Source organism: Chlorocebus sabaeus, chromosome 9, assembly GCF_047675955.1.
Source record: "Chlorocebus sabaeus isolate Y175 chromosome 9, mChlSab1.0.hap1, whole genome shotgun sequence".
Taxonomy (NCBI): Eukaryota; Metazoa; Chordata; class Mammalia; order Primates; family Cercopithecidae; genus Chlorocebus; species Chlorocebus sabaeus.
In genome coordinates this window covers 67,861,040-67,881,849 of record NC_132912.1, presented here as the reverse complement: position 1 = coordinate 67,881,849, position 20,810 = coordinate 67,861,040, and the positions used below count along the sequence as shown (strand labels likewise).

The following is a 20,810-nucleotide window of genomic DNA, read 5'->3' as shown; positions in this document are numbered from 1 at the left end:
GCTGAGACTACAGGCGTGAGCCACTATGCCAGGCCAAGCTTTTGCTTTCTAATGGCTGATTATACTTTCAAAATACTTGAATAAATTATCTATTCATTTCATTCATTATGCAAAACAATGATTTAATCTAAACAGCAACAAGGTTCTCAAAAATATTCCAGAAGTTTCATCTTCACAAATTACTGGAAAACACAATTATTAATCTGCCACATTTACCTCTGAAAACAGAAAAAAAAAAGACAACTGAAAATCTGAATGAATTATAATGGCGAACAAGATGCCAAACTCCATACTAAAAATTACAGTATGCCCAATTCAATTGAGGAATAGTGACATCATTACCTTAGTGCTCCACAACACAGATGGATGCACCTTTTCTTAATCTATTTTACTAAAACTGCAACCGAGAACAACTTATTAAATACACACTAAGGCAATAGTGCAAACATAAACAAATGCATTTATTTGACTGATATGTGCAATGCTGCTTCTTTGCAAAGGGTGTATGTTATCGCAAAACATTTGTCATCTATGAGAATAGCTTCCATGAACCTAGGAGAAAAGTGGAAAAAGTTAGCATCTGTTATGCCTGTATTTAAGACTTAATGAGGTCAGGCGCAGTGGCTCACACCTATAATCCCAGCACTTTGGGAGGCCAAGGAGGGCGGATCACTTGAGGTCAGGAGTTTGAGACCAGCCTGCCCAACATGGTAAAACCCCATCTCTACTAAAATACAAAAATTAGCTGGGCATGGTGGTGCATGCTGGTAATCCCAACTACTCGGGAGGCTGAGGCAGAAGAATCACTTGAACTTGGAAGGCGGAGGTTGCAGTGAGCTGAGATCACACCACTGCACTCCAGCCTGGGCAACAGAGAAAGACTCTATCTCAAAAAAAAAAAAAAAAAAAAAAAAAGACTTAATGGGATTTATAAGAGCAGATTTAAGGAGTTTCAAATTAACCAGCCAAGATTCCATATGCAACCTATAAGAATCCTTGTAATTGCCGGGCGCAGTGGCTCAAGCCTGTAATCCCAGGACTTCGGGAGGCCGAGGAGGGTGGATCACCTGAGGTCAAGAGTTCAAGACCAGCCTGGCCAACATGTAAAACTCCATCTCTATAAAAATACAAAAATTAGCTGGGCATGATGGCAGGTGCCTGTAATCCCAGCTACTTGGGAGGCTGAGGCAGGAGAATCGCTGGAACCCAGGAGGCGGAGGTTGCAGTGAACCAAGATTGCAACATTACACTCCAGCCTAGGCGACAGAATGAGACTCCATCTCAAAAATAAACAAATAAATAAACAAATAAATAAAAACGAATCATTGTAATTGACATATTTTCATAATTGATTTAATATCCAAGAGTTTATATATCTATAGAACTTGCTGAACTAGGCTTAAGTATCTGATGAGAGCTGAAGCATGAGTACTGTAAAAGGTAAAAAGCCTAATAGAATACTTTAGGCATTAAAGGTATTCAAATGTTTTCTGACTTAAATAGAAATACAGGCTGGGTGCATTGGTTCATGCTTGTAATCCCGACACTTTGAGAGGCTGAGGTGGGAAGACTGTTTGAGGCCAGGAATTCAAGACTAGTTCAGGCAACAGAGTAAGACCCCATCTCTACACACACAAAAAATTTTCCTTAAATAAAAATAAAAAATAAATAGAAATATACTAAGTTTAATAGTGTTAAATACTTTTAAATATAAGTATATTATAAATAGATTACAGGATTGGGAATGAGGACTGAAAATCATGTTTCTGGCTTGGTTTTATCACTGCTTCCAGGTGCAGGCCTTAGACACGTAACATGACAAACACTATTCTTTTTCTATACTATTCCTAGAACCAGTTCTTCTTAAGATTTAATTGGTACCTCACCTCATCCTTAAAAAACATAAAGTCATTACCACTGTTGATTTCTTCCCCTGAATTTCTGTAGAACATTTTGTAGCACTATTATGTACCTTGCTTATTAAGCCATTTTTATAAATACCTGCCAACTTGCCAAAGGAGACTGCACACCTCCAGATATAAAGTTCACTTTAGGTTTCTTAGCATTCCCAGTGCCAATTAACGCATTTGAATTTACTACCAACAGAAATAACAAGTGTCACTGTTCAATTACACTCGAGTAGATATAAAAAACACTTAGGTTCTATTCTAGTTCTACTACCAGCCAGCCCTGTGACCAGTAAAAGCCTTCTTCACTGAGACTATATTCTGGAAGATGCAGGGCACTGGTGCATCTTTTTGTTTTGTCTTAGAAAAAGACTTTCTAAGTCCTTTTCCGGTTTTAAGAGTTCATTTCAGAAAAATAAAATATAAAGGTACTTTGTACATTCTGGAGAAACAAGGCCATCCTGAGTGTTTTTGTTTTTGTTTTTTGTTTTTCAGATGGAGTTTCACTCTTGTTGCCCAGGCTGGAGAGCAATGGTGCAATCCCAGCTCACTGCAACCTCTGCCTGCCAGGTTCAAGTGATTCTCCTGCCTCAGCCTTCCTAGTAACTGGGATTACAGGTACGTGCCACCACGCCTGATTAATTTTGTATTTTTAGTAGAGATGGGATTTCATCATGTTGGTCAGGCTGGTCTCGAACTACTGACCTCAGGTGACCCGCCTGCCTCAGCCTCCCAAAGTGCTGGGATTACAGGTGTGAGCCACCACGCCCAGCCCTGAGTGGTTTTTAATGAGACAGTATCCTATATTAGTCTCATCCATTTAAGCAAATCATAATCTAAAATGTCCAATTATCATTATTTCATTCAGATCATTATTTATTGAGCAAAGTTTTGCAAGGACACAGCAAGAGGCACAAAGATGAACAAGACATAGTCTTTGCCCACCAACACCTTATAATTTAGTAGTGAAGATAAAACTATTCAAATAACCATAAAGCAGCTGGGAGCAAAGGCTCATGCCTGTAATCCCAGCACTTTGGGAGGCCAAGGTGGGTGGACTGCTTGAGCTCAAGAGTTCAAGACCAACCTGGACAACATGGCAAAACCTTGTCTCTGCAAAAAAATGAGTTTTTTTAAATTAAATTTTAAAAAAATTACTTGGGCATGGTGGCACAAGCCTGTAGTCCCCACTAGTCAGGAGTCTGAGGTGGGAAGATCACTTGTGCCCACGAGGTCAAGGCTACAGTGAGCCATGATCATGCCACTGCGCTCCAGCCCGGGTGACAGAGCAAGTCCCTGTCTCAAAAAAAAAAAAAAAAAAAAAAGAACCACTAGGCACTGTGGCATGTGCCTGTAGTCCCAGCTACTCAGGAAGCTGAGGCAGGAAGATCATTTGAGCCCAGGAGTTCTGGGCTATAGTGTGCTACATGCCCATCAGGTGTCTGCAATAAGTTCAGCATCAATATGGTAACACCAACAGGTTGCCTAAGGAGGGGTGAATCAGGCCAGGTCAGAAACAGAGCAGGCCAAAACTCCCATGCTGATCAGTAGTGGGATTGGGCCTGTGAACAGCACTGCAGTCCAGGCTGGGCAATGTAGCGAGACCCTGTCTGTTAACAAAAAAGAAAAAACAAAAACAGCCATAATACAAGGCAGAAAAAAAAGCAAGGGTTACAAGAATACATTAACAGGGATTCAATTACATTAGGTTGGGAAGTGGAAAGGGCTCAACATAGGCTTCAAGGAAGATTATTTAGGGTAGGAAACAGCTAACTATTCTTCACAAAATAGTTTGGCTGAATGGATTATCCTTTTTTTTTTTTTTTTTTTTTTTTTTTTTGAGAGAGTCTTCCTCTGTTGCCCAGGTTGGAGTGGTGTGGCGCCATCTTACCTCACTGCAACTTCCGCCTCCCAGGTTCAAGTTATTCTCCTGCCTCAGTCTCCCAAGTAGCTGGGACTACAAGTGTGTGCCACCACACCTGGCTAATTTTTGTATTTTTAGTAGAGATGGGGTTTCACCATGTTGGCCAGGCTGGTCTTGAACTTCTGACCTCAGGTGATCTGTCTGCCTTGGCCTCCCAAGGCATGATTACAGGCATGAGCCATCTCGCCTGGCCTGAATGCATTATCTTACAGTCCTCTAACATTTTGTTGCTAGATAATAATACATAGATGAAACTATTCAAGGAATGGGATAAGCTACTAGAAATACACTATGTACTGTACAACTATAATACTGCTCAAAATGCGACACTATATTAGATTTTAATTACGCCAAATCATTTTTAAAACATCTCTATAGATTTTTTTAGATGAAATGAATATTGCCAGTTCTTCATTGAAGACACCGGAATGACTGTCAAAATACAGTAGAGATTAACATTCATGTCCAGAAAACATTTCATAGCTTAAAGTGACAGTGACAGAATAAATGAGAAAAGCTCACACTTCAGCTAAGGCTGTTCTGAGAAGTGAGTATCTTCCAATAGCAGAGAAAGCTATTTTAAATGATCTGGATGAGAATGTAAAGTTAATTTAAGTTACACAATCTCTACAGTATAAAATGATAATTGTAGAAACAAGAATCATCTCATAGAAATGTTAGGTTTGAGACAGAAGCTTTGCACAAGTTCTTGTTAAAGAAAGATGCTATCAAAAAGCAGGTCAACATTCCACAGTACTTCACCTTCTGATACTCTCTGAAACAGTCCTTTATCCACCAAGAACCTCCATGGTTCACCTTCTTAAAACACCATAGAGCCTTTTTACTGCAACAGTAAAACCTGAAACTTACGTCTGGTGAAGGAAGAAGTAGTAAAGGGTGAAAATCTGCCCTTCCAAATAACTGCACAGAAAAACAAAATGTGGAAAAGAAAAAGAAAAAATAAATCAACCAAAGAAACACTTAAAGCAAAAACCAACCATTCAGGTAATTACAGAAACAATGACGTCTAAAACCTCTATAATGTGTTAATGTATTCAGATCATACATAAGGTTTCAATATGTAAAATTTCCATAAAATATCATCTCCAATTTAATTTTCAATCCAAGTCTTGGAAATTAAGTAGCTATAGAGCTTTAATAGTTAATACATACTTTTTTTTTTTGGAGACAGGGTCTCACTCTGTTGCCCAGACTAGAGTGCAGTGGTGCAATGATGGCTCACTGCAGCCTCCACCACCTGGGCTCAAGCAGTGTTCCCACTTCAGCCTCTGAGTAGCTGGGACTACAGGCAGATGCCACACACCTGACCATTTTTTGCAGCGATAGGGTCTCACTATGTTGCCCAGGCTGGTCTTGAGCTGCTGAGCTCAAGTGATCTGCCTACGTCAGCCTCCCAAAATGCTGGGATTATAGGTGTGAGCCACCACACTGGACCTAATAAATACTTTTTAATGTACCTAAGAGCCATTAAAAAACTACAGGATGGGAAAAAAAAATGAGCTATCAATAAGGAAAGTTTAAACACTGCTCCAAAGGAAATTAGAACCAAGAAAAGACTGACTTGCACAAGGAAAAGATCAGGGTGCATAGAAGCAAAAGGACAGAGGAATAGTCTGGAAGAAAGCATTTGTGGAAAACCATGTTTTACTCTATACCTCTCTCAAACATCTTTGGTTTTAGGTTCTTTTTTTTTTGAGACAGAGTCTCCTTGTGTACCCCAGGCTAGAGTGCAGTGGTGCAATCTTCACTCACTGCAACCTCCACCTCCCGGTTCAAGCGATTCTCACATCTCAGCCTCCTGAACAGCTGAGACTACAGGTGCCCGCCACCATGCCCAGCTAATTTTTGTATTTTTAGTAAGTTCATTTTTTATCAAAAGCTAAGACACATTTCAACTTTAAACCCCGTTTTAGAGTTCAAACATTTTATCCTCACTTTATATACCTTGTAGCAACACCAGCAGTGACAGAATCTTAGTATGTAACATAAAATTTCATTTTAGGCTAGGCGTGATGGCTCACGCCTGTAATCCCAGCACTTTGGGAGGCCGAGGCAGGTGGATCACCTGAGGCCAGGAGTTCGAGACCAGCCTAGCCAACATGGTGAAACCCTGTCTCTACTAAAAATACAAAAATTAGCCAGGCACGGTGGCATGTGCCTGCAATCCCATCTACTCGGGAGGCTGAGGCAGGAGAATCACTTGAACCACTGCACTCCAGCCTGGGCGACATCACACCACTACACTCCAGCCTGAGCGACAGAGCGAGACTCCATCTCAAAAATATATATATATATTTTAAATGTTTCTGTTTAAACAATGCTTACTATAGGGTTAATCCAATAAGGTGCTGTTAACCAGTTAATCAGTACAGTCATCCCTCAGTATCTGCAAGGGATAGGTTCCAGGACACTCATAGACACCAAAATCCCAGATGCTCAAATATCTTATGTAAAATGGTATAATATTTGCATTCAAACTATGCACATCCTGTTATATACACTAAACCATCCCTAGATAACTTATAATATGTAATATAACGTAAATGCTATGCAAATAGTTGTTATACATTGTATTTTTAATTTGTATTACTTTTCATTGTTGTATTGTTTTTTAATTATTTTTTTCAATTTTTTTCAATTTTTTTTTTTTTTTTTGAGACAGGGTATTGCTCTGTTGCCTGGGCTGGAGTGCAGTGGCATAGTCATAGCTCACTGCAGCCTCTCTCTTCCAGGGTCAAGCAGTCCTCTTGCCTCAGCCTCCAAGTAGCTTGGACTACAGGTACACACCACCACACCCAGCTAATTTTTATTTTTATTTTTAGTAGAGATGAGGTCTTGCTATGTTGCCCAAGCTGGTCTCGAACTCCCGAGCTCAAGTCACACTCCCACTTCAGCCTCCCAAAGTTCTGGAATTACAGTTGTGAGCCACCATGCCCAGCATCAAATATTTTTAATCCATGGTTGGTTGAATCCATGAATAAGGAACCCATGGATAAAGGCCAGGCACTGTGGCTCACACCTGTAATCCCAGCACTTTGGGAGGCCAAGGCGAGTGGATCACCTGAGGTCAGGAGTTCAAGACTACCCTGACCAACATGGTGAAACCCCATCTCTACTAAAAATACAAAAATTTAGCTGGGCATGGTGGTGCCCGCCTATAATCCCAGCTAGCTACTCAGGAGGCTGAGGCAGGAGAATCGCTTGAACTCAGGAGATGGAGGGTGCAGGGAGCAAAGATTGTGCCACTATACTCTAGCCTGGGCAACAGAGCGAGACTCTGTCTCAAAAAAAAAGAATCCATAGACATGAATAGCTGACTGTATTTGATTATTCACTTGGGATTTCCTAAACCTAAAGGCTCCTGGAATATTAATTTAAATCTTAATCATCAAACCAAAATATGAAATCAGTTTGTTTGGTTGAGGTTTTTCTATGAAATGTGTGTGTTTTAAACACAACAGGTGTAGTTGAAGACTATGGCACATGCCTATGTCTCTCTCATCCATTATTTTCTCCAAAAACAATGCAAAAACAATAAGGGGAAAATAACACTGCGTGAAAACCACAGCCCTAGCATGTTTTGAAGACAGGATGCCTAAACTTCAAAATAATACTAAGCAGTAAGAGAAAAAGCACCAAATCTCAGGGCACGACCTCTCATGCTCCTCCCCTACATCTTTCATCTCAAGGCTCTTTGAGCAAAGGCAGGCTGAGAAAAATGCCATGAATAATAAAGAAGAGAACTAGCAATAGAGCCTAAGGTTAACAGGGAAGTATCACAAGTAAAAGTAAGTCTACATTAACTCGGAAAATACTTTTTATCAAAAGTGTCTGTAATCCCAGTGCCTTGGGAGGCTGAGGTAAGAGGAATGCTTGAGTCCAGGAGTATAAGACTAGCCAATACAGCAAGACCCCAGTCTACAAAAAACAAAAAATTAGCCAGGCACGGTGGTGTGTGCCTGTAGTCCTACCTACTCAGGAGGCTAAGGTGAGAGAATATCTTGAGCCCAGGAGTTCGAGGTTACAGTGAGGAATCATGCCACTACACTCCAGCCTAGATAACAGAGTGGCAGCCTGTCTAAAAAAACAAAAAAACAAAAAAAAGGCCAGGCGCAGTGGCTCACACCTGTAATCACAGCACTTTGGAAGGCCAAGGCACACAGATCACTTGAAGCCAGGGATTCGATATCAGCCTGGGCAACATGGTGAAACGCTGTCTCTACTAAAAAAAAAAAAAAAAAAAAATTAGCTGGGAATGGTGGTGCACGTCTATAATTCCAGCTACTTGGGTGGCTGAGGCACGAGAATGGTTTGAGTCTGGGAGGCGGAGGTTGCAGTGAGCTGAGATCGCACCACTGCACTCCAGCCTGGGCTACAGAGTGAAACTCTATCATTCATTCATAAATCAATCAATCAATAAATAAATTTATTTTAAATTTTAATTTTAATTTAAAAAAATACTATTTAAGCAAGGTCCCTAAGCCACTTCTTTGAGAGAAAAACACTTTTAAACTGAGGTTTCTCCTGTGTGATAGGTACAGCATGGGTCAATAAACTTCTGTCTTTTTCTTGTTAATCTGATTTTTGTTTTGGAGAGTGACATGGTTTGGATTTATGTCCCCACCCAAATCTCACGTTGAATTGTAATTGCCAGTGTTGGAGGAGGTACCTTGTGGGAGGTGACTGGATCATGGGGGGCAGATTTTTTCCTTGCTGTTCTGTGACAGTGAGTGAGTTCTCATGAGATCTGGCTGTTTAAAAGTGTGTAGTACTTCCCCCGCTTCTCTCTCTCCTGCTCCGGCCATGTGAAGACGAGCCTGCTTCCCCTTTACCTTCTGCCATAATTGAAAGTTTCCCGAGAACTCCCCAGCCATGCTACCTGTACAGCCTGCAGAACTGTGAGTTAATTAAACTTCTTTTCTTCATAAACTACCCAGTCTGAGGTTTTGTTTGTTTGTTTTTTTTTTTTTTTTTTTTTATAGCAGTGCAAGAATGAACTAACAGAGAGTCTCAACTAAGAATCTATGAGGGAAACGAAAGAAAACAACTTACATTTTCTCCCCAATTACACATACTTCTGCTCTAAAGCCAGTATCTTCTTTAATGAAGAAATACCAAAGGCATTTCCACTAAGAATAGGAACAATGCAAGTATGGCCACTATTTCCACCACTGTTCAATATAGTATAATAGGAACTGGTTAGTGTAGTTAGACAAGAAAACTCAATTAGACATAAGAATTGGTAAAGAGGAAGTAAAACTATTTCTATTCGAAAATGATATGATAGTAAACCTGGAAAACATAGTTTCCCAAACCATGGCACTATTGTCTTTTTGATGAGATAATTCTTGGCTGTGGGGGGCTGTCCTATGCATTGTAGGATGTTTAGCACCACCTCTGGCTTTCAAATGCTAGATACCAGCAGCACCATCTCCACCCAGTTATAACAACCAAAAATGACTTTAGACATTAACAAGTTGCCCTTGGGGGAAAAATCAGTCCAGGTTGGGCCAATGCCTTAAAGAATTCATTGTAAAACTAACTCAAACAACAAAAAATTCCACTAAGGTGGCAAGTCATGAAATTAACATAGAGAAATCAATAGCCTTCATGTATAAAAACAATAATCTGTTACAGGACACAATGGGCTGGGCGCAGTGACTCACGCCTGTAATCTCAGCACTTTGGTAGGCCGAGGAGGGCAGATCACCTGAGGTGAAGAGTTCAAGACCATCCTGGCCAACATGGTAAAACCCCATCTCTACTAAAAATACGAAAAATTAGCTGGGCATAGTGGCAGGCACCTGTAATCCCAGCTACTCGGGAGGCCGAGGCAAAAGAATTGCTTGAACTCAGGAGGTGGAGGTTGCAGTGGGCCGAGATTGTGTCGCTGCACTCTAGTCTGAGCGACTGAGTGAAACTCTGTCTTAGGAAAAAAAAAAAAAAGGACATAATGGTAGTGGAAATCCCAGTTACAATAGCAACAGAGAAGACCAAATAGGAATAAACAATTCTAAATGAGGAACTGCTTCTCCTGAAGACTCAAATGGAGTCTACATTTTACTTAGAGAAGGTAACTCAATATCATAAACCCTTTTTGCTAAGCAAATGTACAGATTTAATGTACTCTCAATAAAAGTACCAATATGCTTCATTTGTTATGGAGTTAAACAAGTTTATATGGAAAAACAAACATGGAAAAATAGCCAGAAAAATACTGAAGGGGAAAAAAAACCCTTAGAGAATGGGTGTGGGGAATAGCCCTATAAGACATTAAAATATGATAAGGCCCTTCTAATTAAGAGTAGGGAACTATGATATTTATGAATACAAAAATGGGACAATGGCACTGAATAGAAAGACCAGAAATAGACCCAAATACATAAGGAAATTTGATAAATGATAAAACCATAGGAGCAAAGATAGATTTTTTTTAATAACTAATATTTTTTAACAATCATTAGACTAAAAGCTAGTGCTTTTGTAATTTTGGTTTATTAACACCATGTTTTGTTTCCTATCCTACACAATTTAAAAGACTAATACATTTCAAAAATTATTAGTTTATCACACTGTATTTGGGTTTCAGGTTGCAATACACTATAACGCCTGTGAACAGCCCTTCATTCAAGTCTGTGCAACACAGTGAGATACAGTCAGAAAGAAAAAAAAAAAAATCTATCAGCATATAAGTCTCTCCTTATCAGTAATTACTTTAAATATAAATGGATCAAGTTCTCCAATCAAAAGGCATACTGGCAAAACAGATTTTTTAAAAACATGACTTAACTACATACTGTCTACAACAGACTCACTTTAGATCCAAAGACCAGGAAGCTGAACATAAAAAGATGGAAAAAGATATTCCATGCAAATGGTAACCAAAAGAGAGCAGGTGTGGCTATACTAATATCAAACAAATAGACTTTAAATCAAAAAAGTTTACAAGAGACAAAAAAGCACATTATATATCAATAAAAGGTCCAAAACAGCAAAAATACATAACAATTATAAACATTTACACACTTAATGACAGGCCATCAAACTATGAAGCAAAACTGACAGAAATGAAGGTAGAAATGGACAGTTCTATAATAATAGGTAGAGACTGCAATACCTTGCTCTCGATAATGGGTAGAACAACCACACAGAAGTTAAGTAAGAAAACAGAAGACAGGTTGGGTGCGGTGGCTCATGCCTGTAATCCCAGCACTTCGGGAGGCAAAGTGGGGCAGATCATTTGAGGTTAGGAGTTTGAGACCAGCCTGGCCAACATGGAGAAACCCCATCTCTACTAAAAATACAAAAAGTAGCTGGGCATGGTGGCACATGCCTAAAGTCCCAACTACTCTGGAGGCTGAACCAGAAGAACCGCTTGAACTCGGGAGACGGAGGTTGCAATGAGCCAAGATCGCACCACTACACTCCAACTTGGGCGACAGAGACTCTGTCTCAAAAAAAAAAAAAAAAAAAAAAAAGACCATATACATCAAAGATAAGAGCAGTATTTGGAGGAATAATGCCAAGATGATAAGCAGAAATACAGGCAGAATCAGGAAAAATTGCTAACATAGCTATTTCGTTCATGCCAATCAAAACAACCACTTCTTCCACACTTCTGACTACTTTCTTCACAAAAACAAAGCTCTTGGTCCTGCTAATTGTAGGCAATAACTTTTTGCTATCTTTAAGTAAACCTGTGAAGTATGCCACAAAGGTCTGGACAAGCTAAAGGAAGATATCTCAATTTCTAGAAAAGATTATCGGCCGGGCATGGTGGCTCAAGCCTGTAATGCTAGCACTTTGGGAGGCCGAGGCAGGCGGATCACAAGGTCAGGAGATCAAGACCACGGTGAAATCCCATCTCTACTAAAAATACAAAAAATTAGCCGGGCGCAGTGGCAGGTGCCTGTAGTCCCAGCTACTCAGGAGGCTGAGGCAGGAGAATGGTGTGAACCCAGGAGGCGGAGCTTGCAGTGAGCCGAGATTGAGCCACTGCACTCCAGCCTGGGCGACACAGCAAGACTCCGTCTCAAAAAAAGAAAAAAAAAAAAAGAAAAAAAGAAAAGATTATCTTCTCACACACTACCACTGGTTAGCTCCCTTTCCCATAGAGGCTTTTGTAAAAATTCCAAATGAAAATCTTCCAGGCCAGGTGCAGTGGCTCTCACCTATAATCCCAACACTTGGGGAGGCTGAGGAGGAAGATCACTTGAGCCCAGTTGTTCAAGACTAGTCTGGGCAACACAGTGAGACTCTGTGTCCAAAATTTAAAAAAATCTTTTTTCTTTTTTTTTTTGAGATGGAGTCTTGCTCTGTTGCCCAGGCTGGAGTGCAATGGCACAATCTCAGCTCACTGCAACCTCCGCCTCCCAGGTTCAAGCAATTCTCCTGCCTCAGCTTCCCGAGTAGCTGCGACTACAGGCGCCTGCCACCACGCCCAGCTAATTTTTGTATTTTTAGTAGAGATGGGGTTTTACTGTGTTGATCTCGAACTCCTGACCTTATGATCTGCCCACCTTGGACTCCCAAAGTGCTGGGATTACAGGTGTGAGCCACCACGCCCAGCCGAAAAAATTTTTAATTAGCCAGGCATGGTAGTATATACCTGTAATCCCAGCTACTCAGGAGGCTGAGACAGGAGGATTGCTTGAGCCCAGGAGGTCAAGACTACAGGGACTCCTGATCATGCCACTGTGCTCCAGCCTGAGTAACACAAAGATACCCTGTCTCAAAAAAAGAGTTTTTTAAGTTCTAGAAATCTGCTGTAAGATGTGACTATACTCAACACTTCTGAACCATACACTTAAAAACAATTAAGACAAATAAATTTAATGTTTTATGTTTATCACAGTAAGAATCCAAAATCAAACAAAAATCTAACACAGGGCCAGGCACAGTGGCTCACACCTATAATCCCCAACACTTTGGAAGGCCGAGGTGGGTGGACCAACTTGAGGTCAGGAGTTTGAGACCAGCCTGGCCAACATGGTGAAACCCTGTCTCTACTAAAAATACAAAAATTAGCCAGGCGTGATGGCGGATGCCTGTAATCCCAGCTACTCGGGAGGCTGAGGCAGGAGAATTGCTTGAACCCAGGAGGCAGAGGTTGCAATGACCCAAGATGGCGCCACTGCACTCCAGCCTGGGTGACAGAGCAAGACTCCGTCTCAAAAAAAAAAAAAAAAAGAAAAAAAAAAAAGAAAAGAAAAAAACCAACACAAAGAACAAACAACACAAAGAGTAAACCCTGATGTAAATTATGGACTTTAGTTAATAATAATATTTCAATATTGGCTCATCAATTTTAATAAATGTATCACACTAATATAAATAAAAATGGGGAAATTGCGGAGCAAGATGAAGGGGTATGTACTTTTAGCTCAGTTTTTTCTGTAAACCTAGAACTGCTCCCCCAAAAGTCTATTAACTTAAAAAAATTTTATTTCACACTGTATAGCATTTTCCATTTATAAACATCATTTACCCAGATTCTATCACAATGAATATACATATTTCATATTCCTTGAGGAATATTCAATTACATCTATAATTGCTAGTCTCCAAAACAGTACAAAATAGGTAAAAATTCCCATAATCCTTCCTACTTGATATCTTTCATCCGTTTCAGTCTGTGTCATCCCTATGTAGCTATGGTGGAGAGTCAACCGCAAAGCATGGCTACGGACATCTTGTAGCCTTTCTCAACAGGGGTTCCATGAAAGACTTAAGCCATTCTTGGGCTTATGCATCTAGAATAGTAATACAGGCTGAGTATCCCTCATCTGAAATGCTTGAGACCATAAGTGTCTTGGACTTTTAGATTTTTTTGCATTTTGGAATATTTGCAAATACATAATGAGATATCTTAGGGATAGAACATGAAATATATATCATTAAATTTATTGTGTTAGTCATTTTTAAGTGTGTGGTTCAGAAGTATACAGTCAGATAAAATTTCAAGTCTATACATGAAATTCATTTATGCTTCATATATACCTTATACATATAGCCTGAAGGTTATTTTATACAACATTTTTTGTAATTTTTGCATGAAACAAAGTTTGCATACATTGTGCACAAAAGATATATTGCAGCCGAAGGAGGCTGGATGGTCTCCTTTCCCTTGGGGCCACTGAATAAACTGTGTGTTGTGCACCTGCGCTGTGACTGCAGCCCATCACAAGAGGTTAGGTGTGGCATTTTCTACTTGTAGCATCATGTCAGCAGTCAAAAAGTTTCAGATTTGGGAGCATTTCAGATTTCAAATTTTTGGATTAAGGATGCTCAATCTGCAGTTATGTACCAATCCAAGGAGAACTGTGAAAATAACCACCGAAATCATTGTCTGCATTCTGTGGTTCAGACATGAAACCCTACTTGAGAATTACTGTTAGAGATATGAAAAACTAACCAGAACTAAAAGCATTAAAAGTATCTAACACTGTTAGTCATCACATCCCTATTTTGTGTACAGAATAGAGGAATTAACAAAACAAAAATAAAATATCTATCACTGGGATAAGAGAGGTAGAGGAGCAGCCGGGCGCCATGGCTCACGCCTGTAATCCCAGCACTTTAGGAGGCCGAGGCGGGCGAATCAAAAGGTCAGGAGATCGAGACCATCCCGGTGAACACAGTGAAACCCCGTTTCTACTAAAAATACAAAAAAATTAGCCGAGCATGGTGGCAGGTGCCTGTAGTCCCACCTACTCCGGAGCCTGAGGCAGGAGAATGGCGTGAACCCAGGAGGCAGAGCTTGCAGTGAGCAGAGATCGTGTCACTGCACTCCAGCCTGGGCAACAGAATGAGACTCTAGCTCAAAAAAAAAAAGAGGTAGAGGAGCTACTTAAACCTCATGTTTCAATATATATATATTTTTTGTATATATATACACAGCAAATAAATAAATATATAGATATAGATATAGATATAGATATATATTTTTTAGATGGGACCCTTGCTCTGTGGCCCAGGTTGGAGTGCAGTGGCATGATCTTGGCTCACTGCAACCTCTGCCTCCCAGATTCAAGCAATTCCCTTGCCTCAGCCACCCGAGTAGCTGGGACTACAGGCGCCTGCCACCATGCCCGGCTAATTTTTGTATTTTTAGTAGAAACAGGGTTTCACCATGTTGGCCAGGCTGGTCTTGAACTCCTGACCTCAAGTGATCCATCCGCCTCAGCCTCCCAAAGTGCTAGGATTACAGGTGTTAGCCACCGTGCCGGACCTCAAAATATATTCTTAATTTGTCTCTGCTAACCCCTACAGATTAGCTTAATCAAATATATCCATAAAAAGAGAATAACCATTAATGTTTTTCTGAGATGCATATAATCACTTACAAGAGGAAATCCTGATAATGGTTATGGGAAAAGGTCAGGATTATTTTTACTAGATCCTAAACCAGGAATAGCCCCCAAAACAAAATATTAAAATAGTATTATCTTAAAATTTATTCCTAAATATTAGAGTCTGGAAAAAACTATTTCAGAGCATTCTACCAGCCCCATGAAATACAACCCTAATCCCTCCTTTTCTTTTCTCCTTACTCCTTTTCTTCCCTTTTTCTTTTTTTCCTATTCATATCTTAAACCTGCAAAGTCATTCCAAGGCACTTTCAGCCTCATTGATATTTCTCAAGACTAAAGAGAGCTATTAATACACCCTTAAATGTGAGTTTCCTGTTCCATTGTCCATGGTCAGATTTCTAAGTCAGGACACAAAGGAAACACCAAATGCCTTATATTTATCCTCATCTTTATCCCCAGGCAGAGCTTCTGTTTGGCAAGCCAATGTAGGTGGTAATCTAAATGCCTTGGTTCATCTTTCCCTTTCTTGCAGCTCTCACCCTGGCTTTGTGTTAACACAAAGCATTCCTAAACACCAAAAGAGAGAAGAGAGCAATAATGTGTATAACAATGAAGCGCTGGAACAGAACAGAGTCCTCAGAAATAATACCACACATCTACAGCCATCTGATCTTTGACAAACCTGAGAGAAACAAGAAATGGGGAAAGGATTCCCTATTTAATAAATGGTGCTGGGAAAACTGGCTAGCCATAAGTAGAAAGCTGAAACTGGATCCTTTCCTTACTCCTTATACGAAAATTAATTCAAGATGGATTAGAGACTTAAATGTTAGACCTAATACCATAAAAATCCTAGAGGAAAACCTAGGTAGTACCATTCAGGACATAGGCATGGGCAAAGACTTCATGTCTAAAACACCAAAAGCAACGGCAGCAAAAGCCAAAATTGACAAATGGGATCTCATCAAACTAAAGAGCTTCTGCACAGCAAAAGAAACTACCATCAGAGTGAGCAGGCAACCTACAGAATGGGAGAAAATTTTTGCAATCTACTCATCTGACAAAGGGCTAATATCCAGAACCTACAAAGAACTCAAACAAATTTACAAGAAAAAAACAAACAACCCCATCCAAAAGTGGGCAAAGGATATGAACAGACATTTCTCAAAAGAAGACATTCATACAGCCAACAGACACATGAAAAAATGCTCATCATCACTGGCCATCAGAGAAATGCAAATCAAAACCACAATGAGATACCATCTCACACCAGTTAGAATGGCGATCATTCAAAAGTCAGGAAACAACAGGTGCTGGAGAGGATGTGGAGAAATAGGAACACTTTTACACTGTTGGTGGGATTGTAAACTAGTTCAACCATTATGGAAAACAGTATGGCGATTCCTCAAGGATCTAGAACTAGATGTACCATATGACCCAGCCATCCCATTACTGGGTATATACCCAAAGGATTATAAATTATGCTGCTATAAGGACACATGCACACGTATGTTTATTGCAGCACTATTCACAATAGCAAAGACTTGGAATCAACCCAAATGTCCATCAGTGACAGATTGGATTAAGAAAATGTGGCACATATACACCATGGAATACTATGCAGCCATAAAAAAGGATGAGTTTGTGTCCTTTGTAGGGACATGGATGCAGCTGGAAACCATCATTCTTAGCAAACTATCACAAGAACAGAAAACCAAACACCGCATGTTCTCACTCGTAGGTGGGAACTGAACAATGAGATCACTTGGACTCGGGAAGGGGAACATCACACACCGGGGCCTATCATGGTGGGGGGGGAGGGGGGAGGGATTGCATTGGGAGTTATACCTGATGTAAATGACGAGTTGATGGGTGCAGCACACCAACATGGCACAAGTATACATATGTAGCAAACCTGCACGTTGTGCACATGTACCCTACAACTTGAAGTTTAATAAAAATAAATTTAAAAAAATAATAAAAAAAAAATAAAATTAAAAAAAAAAAAACAAAAAAAAACAATGAAGCGCATTGGACTTACAAGTCTTAAATTCAAATTATTAAATGCAAAATTTAAAAAGTATTAAATGCAAACATTTAAATTTTAATATTTAAAATATTAAATGTGAATTCCTAGAAATAAACAATTTTTAAGTTTAAAATCAGGCACTGTTCTGAGTAGCAAGATGAAACCCTGCACCATGCAGCTCCATCCCACCTGGAATATGAATCATCCCTTTATCCAGCATATCCATGCTCTACACACTACACGCCCTTTAGAGTCACTTAGGAGCCCTCTGGGTTATCAGATCAACTGTTCAGCATCACAGTTGTTATATTATTTTATTTAATAAAGGTCCTAAAGTCCAAGAATAGTGATGCTGGCAATTCAGATTTCTCAAAGAGAAACAGTAAAGCTAGCATTACCCAAAACCTACCTCCATCCTTCCCTCCCTTCTTCCTTCCTTCCGTCCTTCCTTCCTTCCTCTCTCTTTCTTTCTTATTTACATTGGCAACTTCTATTATGTACCACAATACTAATGTATGAAATTTATTCTCCAAGTTTATCGCCCGCCTATGCACACAAACACACACTCTCAAACAAAGCGATAATGCCCTGGTAGGCTTCACTAGACTTTATTAAAATGCTTCTTTTAAGTGGAAAGATAAAAGTTTTTGACTTCATAAGAAAAGAATCATATGCTAAGGGCTGCTAAGATCTGCAATAAAAATGAATCTTCTTTCTGTGGAACTGTGAGGAAAGAAAAAGAAATTTATGGCCGGGCACAGTGCCTCACACCTGTAACCCCAGCACTTTGGGAGGCCGAGGTGGGTGGATCACTTGAGGCTGGGAGTTTGAGACCACTCTGGCCAACATGGTGAAACCCCATCTCTACTAAAAACACAAAAATTAGCTGGGCGTGGTGATGCACATCTGTAATCCCAGCTACTTGGGAGGCTGAGGCAGGAAAATTGCTTGAACCCAGGAGGCAGAAGTTGCAAGTGAGCCAAAATCATGCCACTGCATTCCAGCCTGGGGGACAGAGTGAGACTCTGCCTCAAAAAAAAGAAAAGAAAAAAGAAATTCATGCTAGTTTTGTCGTAACACCTTAAACTGCAAATGTGATGGCCACAATGCATGATAAGTGCTTAGTTAAAATATGAAAAGCATTAAATTTGTGAGTAGAAGACATAAACAGAAACATGTTTCCATTGACAGCAATCACATTCAGTACTATCTGATGTTTAAGGCATCCACTGAGGGTCTTGGAACATATCCCCCCGTGGATAAGGGGGAACTACTGTAAACAGTATAATTTCATCTATTCAAGTTCAAAAACACACAAAACTAAATTATGTTTGGGGCCTTGATAACAGATAATGATTATTACCAAAAGTCAGGATGGTAACTTGTCTGCTCAGGGAAAGAAGAGGGCTGTGATCAGGAAAGGGTACACAGGGGACTTCCAGTGTGAAGGAAATGCTCTTTTTGGACCTGGATGATGGGTATCTATAAAGTTCACTTTTATGATTATTCCTTAAATGTACATACAGGCTGAGTGCAGTGGCCCAGGCCTGTAATCCCAACATTTTGAGAGGCCAGGGTGGTTACATTGTTTGAGTCCAGGGTTCAAGACCAGCCTGGGCAAAATAAGGAGACCCTGTATCTACAAAAACTAAAAATAAATTAGCCAAGTGCAGTGGTGCACACTTGTGGTCTCAGCTACTCAAGAGGCTGAGGTGGGAGGATCACTTGAGTCCAGGAGGTCAAGACTTCAGAGAACCATGTTTGTACCACTACTCTCCAGCCTGGGAGTCAGAGCAAATGAGACCCTGTCTTTAAAAAAAAAAAAGAAAGAAAGAAAAGAAAAGAAAGAATGAATGAAAAAAGAAAGAAAAAAGTGTACATACATGTTTCATGTAGTCTTCCCTATGTATGTGTAGGAAAAGAAATTTATCTTTTCCCCATCTATCCCAGGTTCACAGCTGAGGCCCCTACAACAAAAGACAGATTACAATAAAAAAGCATAAAAATTTATTTAATGTAATTTTTCTGTGACACAGGAGTCCTCATAAGGAAATGAGGAGCTGAAGAAACAAGAAAGCTTGTGTATTAATATGCTCAGATTTGATGAAGAGTAGACAGTCGAGAAGGAATATAATTGTATGCAATATATAAAATATTTTAATTTTTTTTTTTTTTTTTTTTGAAGCAGAGTCTCGCTCTGTCGCCTAGGATGGAATGCAGTGGCATGATCTCACCTCACTGCAACCTCCGCCTCCCAGGCTCAAGTGATTCTTCTGCCTCAGCCTCCAGTGTAGATGGGACTACAGGAGACTGCCACCATACCCGGCTAATTTTTGTATTTTTGGTAGAGATGGGGTTTCACCATATTGGCCAGGCTGGTCTCGAACTCCTGACCTTGTGATCTGCCCACCATGGCCTCCCAAAGTGCTGGGATTACAGGCGTGAGCCACCACGCCTGGCATAATACTTTAAATTTCTTTAATGACACACCACCATGCAAAAGCTGTTATTAGGATGAGTTAATCATACAACAAGCCAGGCACAGTTGCTCTCTCCCAAATCCCAGCAATTTGGGAAGCTGAGATGGGTGGATCACTTCAGGTCAGGAGTTTAAGACCAGCCTGGTCAATATAGTGAAACCCCATCTCTACTAAAAATACAAAAATTAGCCAAGCATGGTGGCGCACGCCTGTAATCCCAGCTACTCTGGAGGCTGAGGCAGAAAAATTGCTTGAACCCAGGATGGGGAGGTTGCAGTGAGCCAACATCACACCACTGTACTCCAGCCTGGACAATAAAGTGAGATTCTGTCTCAAAAAAAAAAAAAAAAAAAAAAATTATACAACCGCATAAACCTAAATGGCCTATGTAAATATCTTCATTTGTGATTTGCTAATCATGTCTGTTCAGGATACAATATGCTTTGTCTGTAAAGCTTTAACCTAGGAATGTACAGCAAAAACAGTTACGACTAAGCCAAGCTCTTCAAAGACTGAGATTGACTCTAAGAAGAGTAAATCTTTAAAAAATAAGGTAAATATAAAATAGTGATCAACAATAATACATTATAAATACCACTGAACATGCAGAATACCTTATGGACTTCATCTTTAAAATAAGAGCTCTAAATCCTACTGTAATTTAGAAATAAAAATATGAAGACAGAATGAAAGAATCAATACTTAAGAATGCCACTTTGCAGCCAGGTACAGTGGCTGACACCTGTAATCCCAGCACTTTGAGAGGCCGAGGCGGGTGGATCATGAGGTCAGGAGATGGAGACCATCCTGGCTAACACGGTGAAACCCTGTCTCTACTAAAAATACAAAAACAAAATTAGCCGGCGTGGTGGCGGGTGCCTGTAGTCCCAGCTACTAGGGAGGCTGAGCTTACACTGAGCTGAGATCGCGCCACTGACTCCAGCCTGGGCGACGGAGCGAGACTCCGCCTCAAAAAAAAAAAAAAAGAAAAAAGAATACCATTTTGCATTTGAAGAGAACTCTATATGTTATAGGTGCTGCTATGAATACCCTCAATTTGTACTTGTGAACCCAAAAGTATCTAAGCAGGTCTCAATCAATTTAGAAAGTTTGCTCTGCAAGCCAGGAACACTGGCT

General features: G+C 40.1%; 1 protein-coding gene across 2 annotated transcripts in view; it reads right to left on the bottom strand.

The window, feature by feature from the left end:
- Positions 1-20,810, bottom strand: part of MICU1 (mitochondrial calcium uptake 1) — a 262,263-nt gene that overhangs the window by 217,783 nt on the left and 23,670 nt on the right. The window contains exon 2 of one of the 2 annotated variants that reach the window (XM_038009080.2): positions 19,077-19,160. The exons of the other annotated variant lie outside the window; for it this stretch is intronic. Coding sequence (XP_037865008.1) covers positions 19,077-19,078 — 2 coding nt within the window. The 5' untranslated portion in view covers positions 19,079-19,160. The remainder of the gene's footprint in view (positions 1-19,076; positions 19,161-20,810) is intronic. 2 annotated transcript variants of the gene reach the window in all.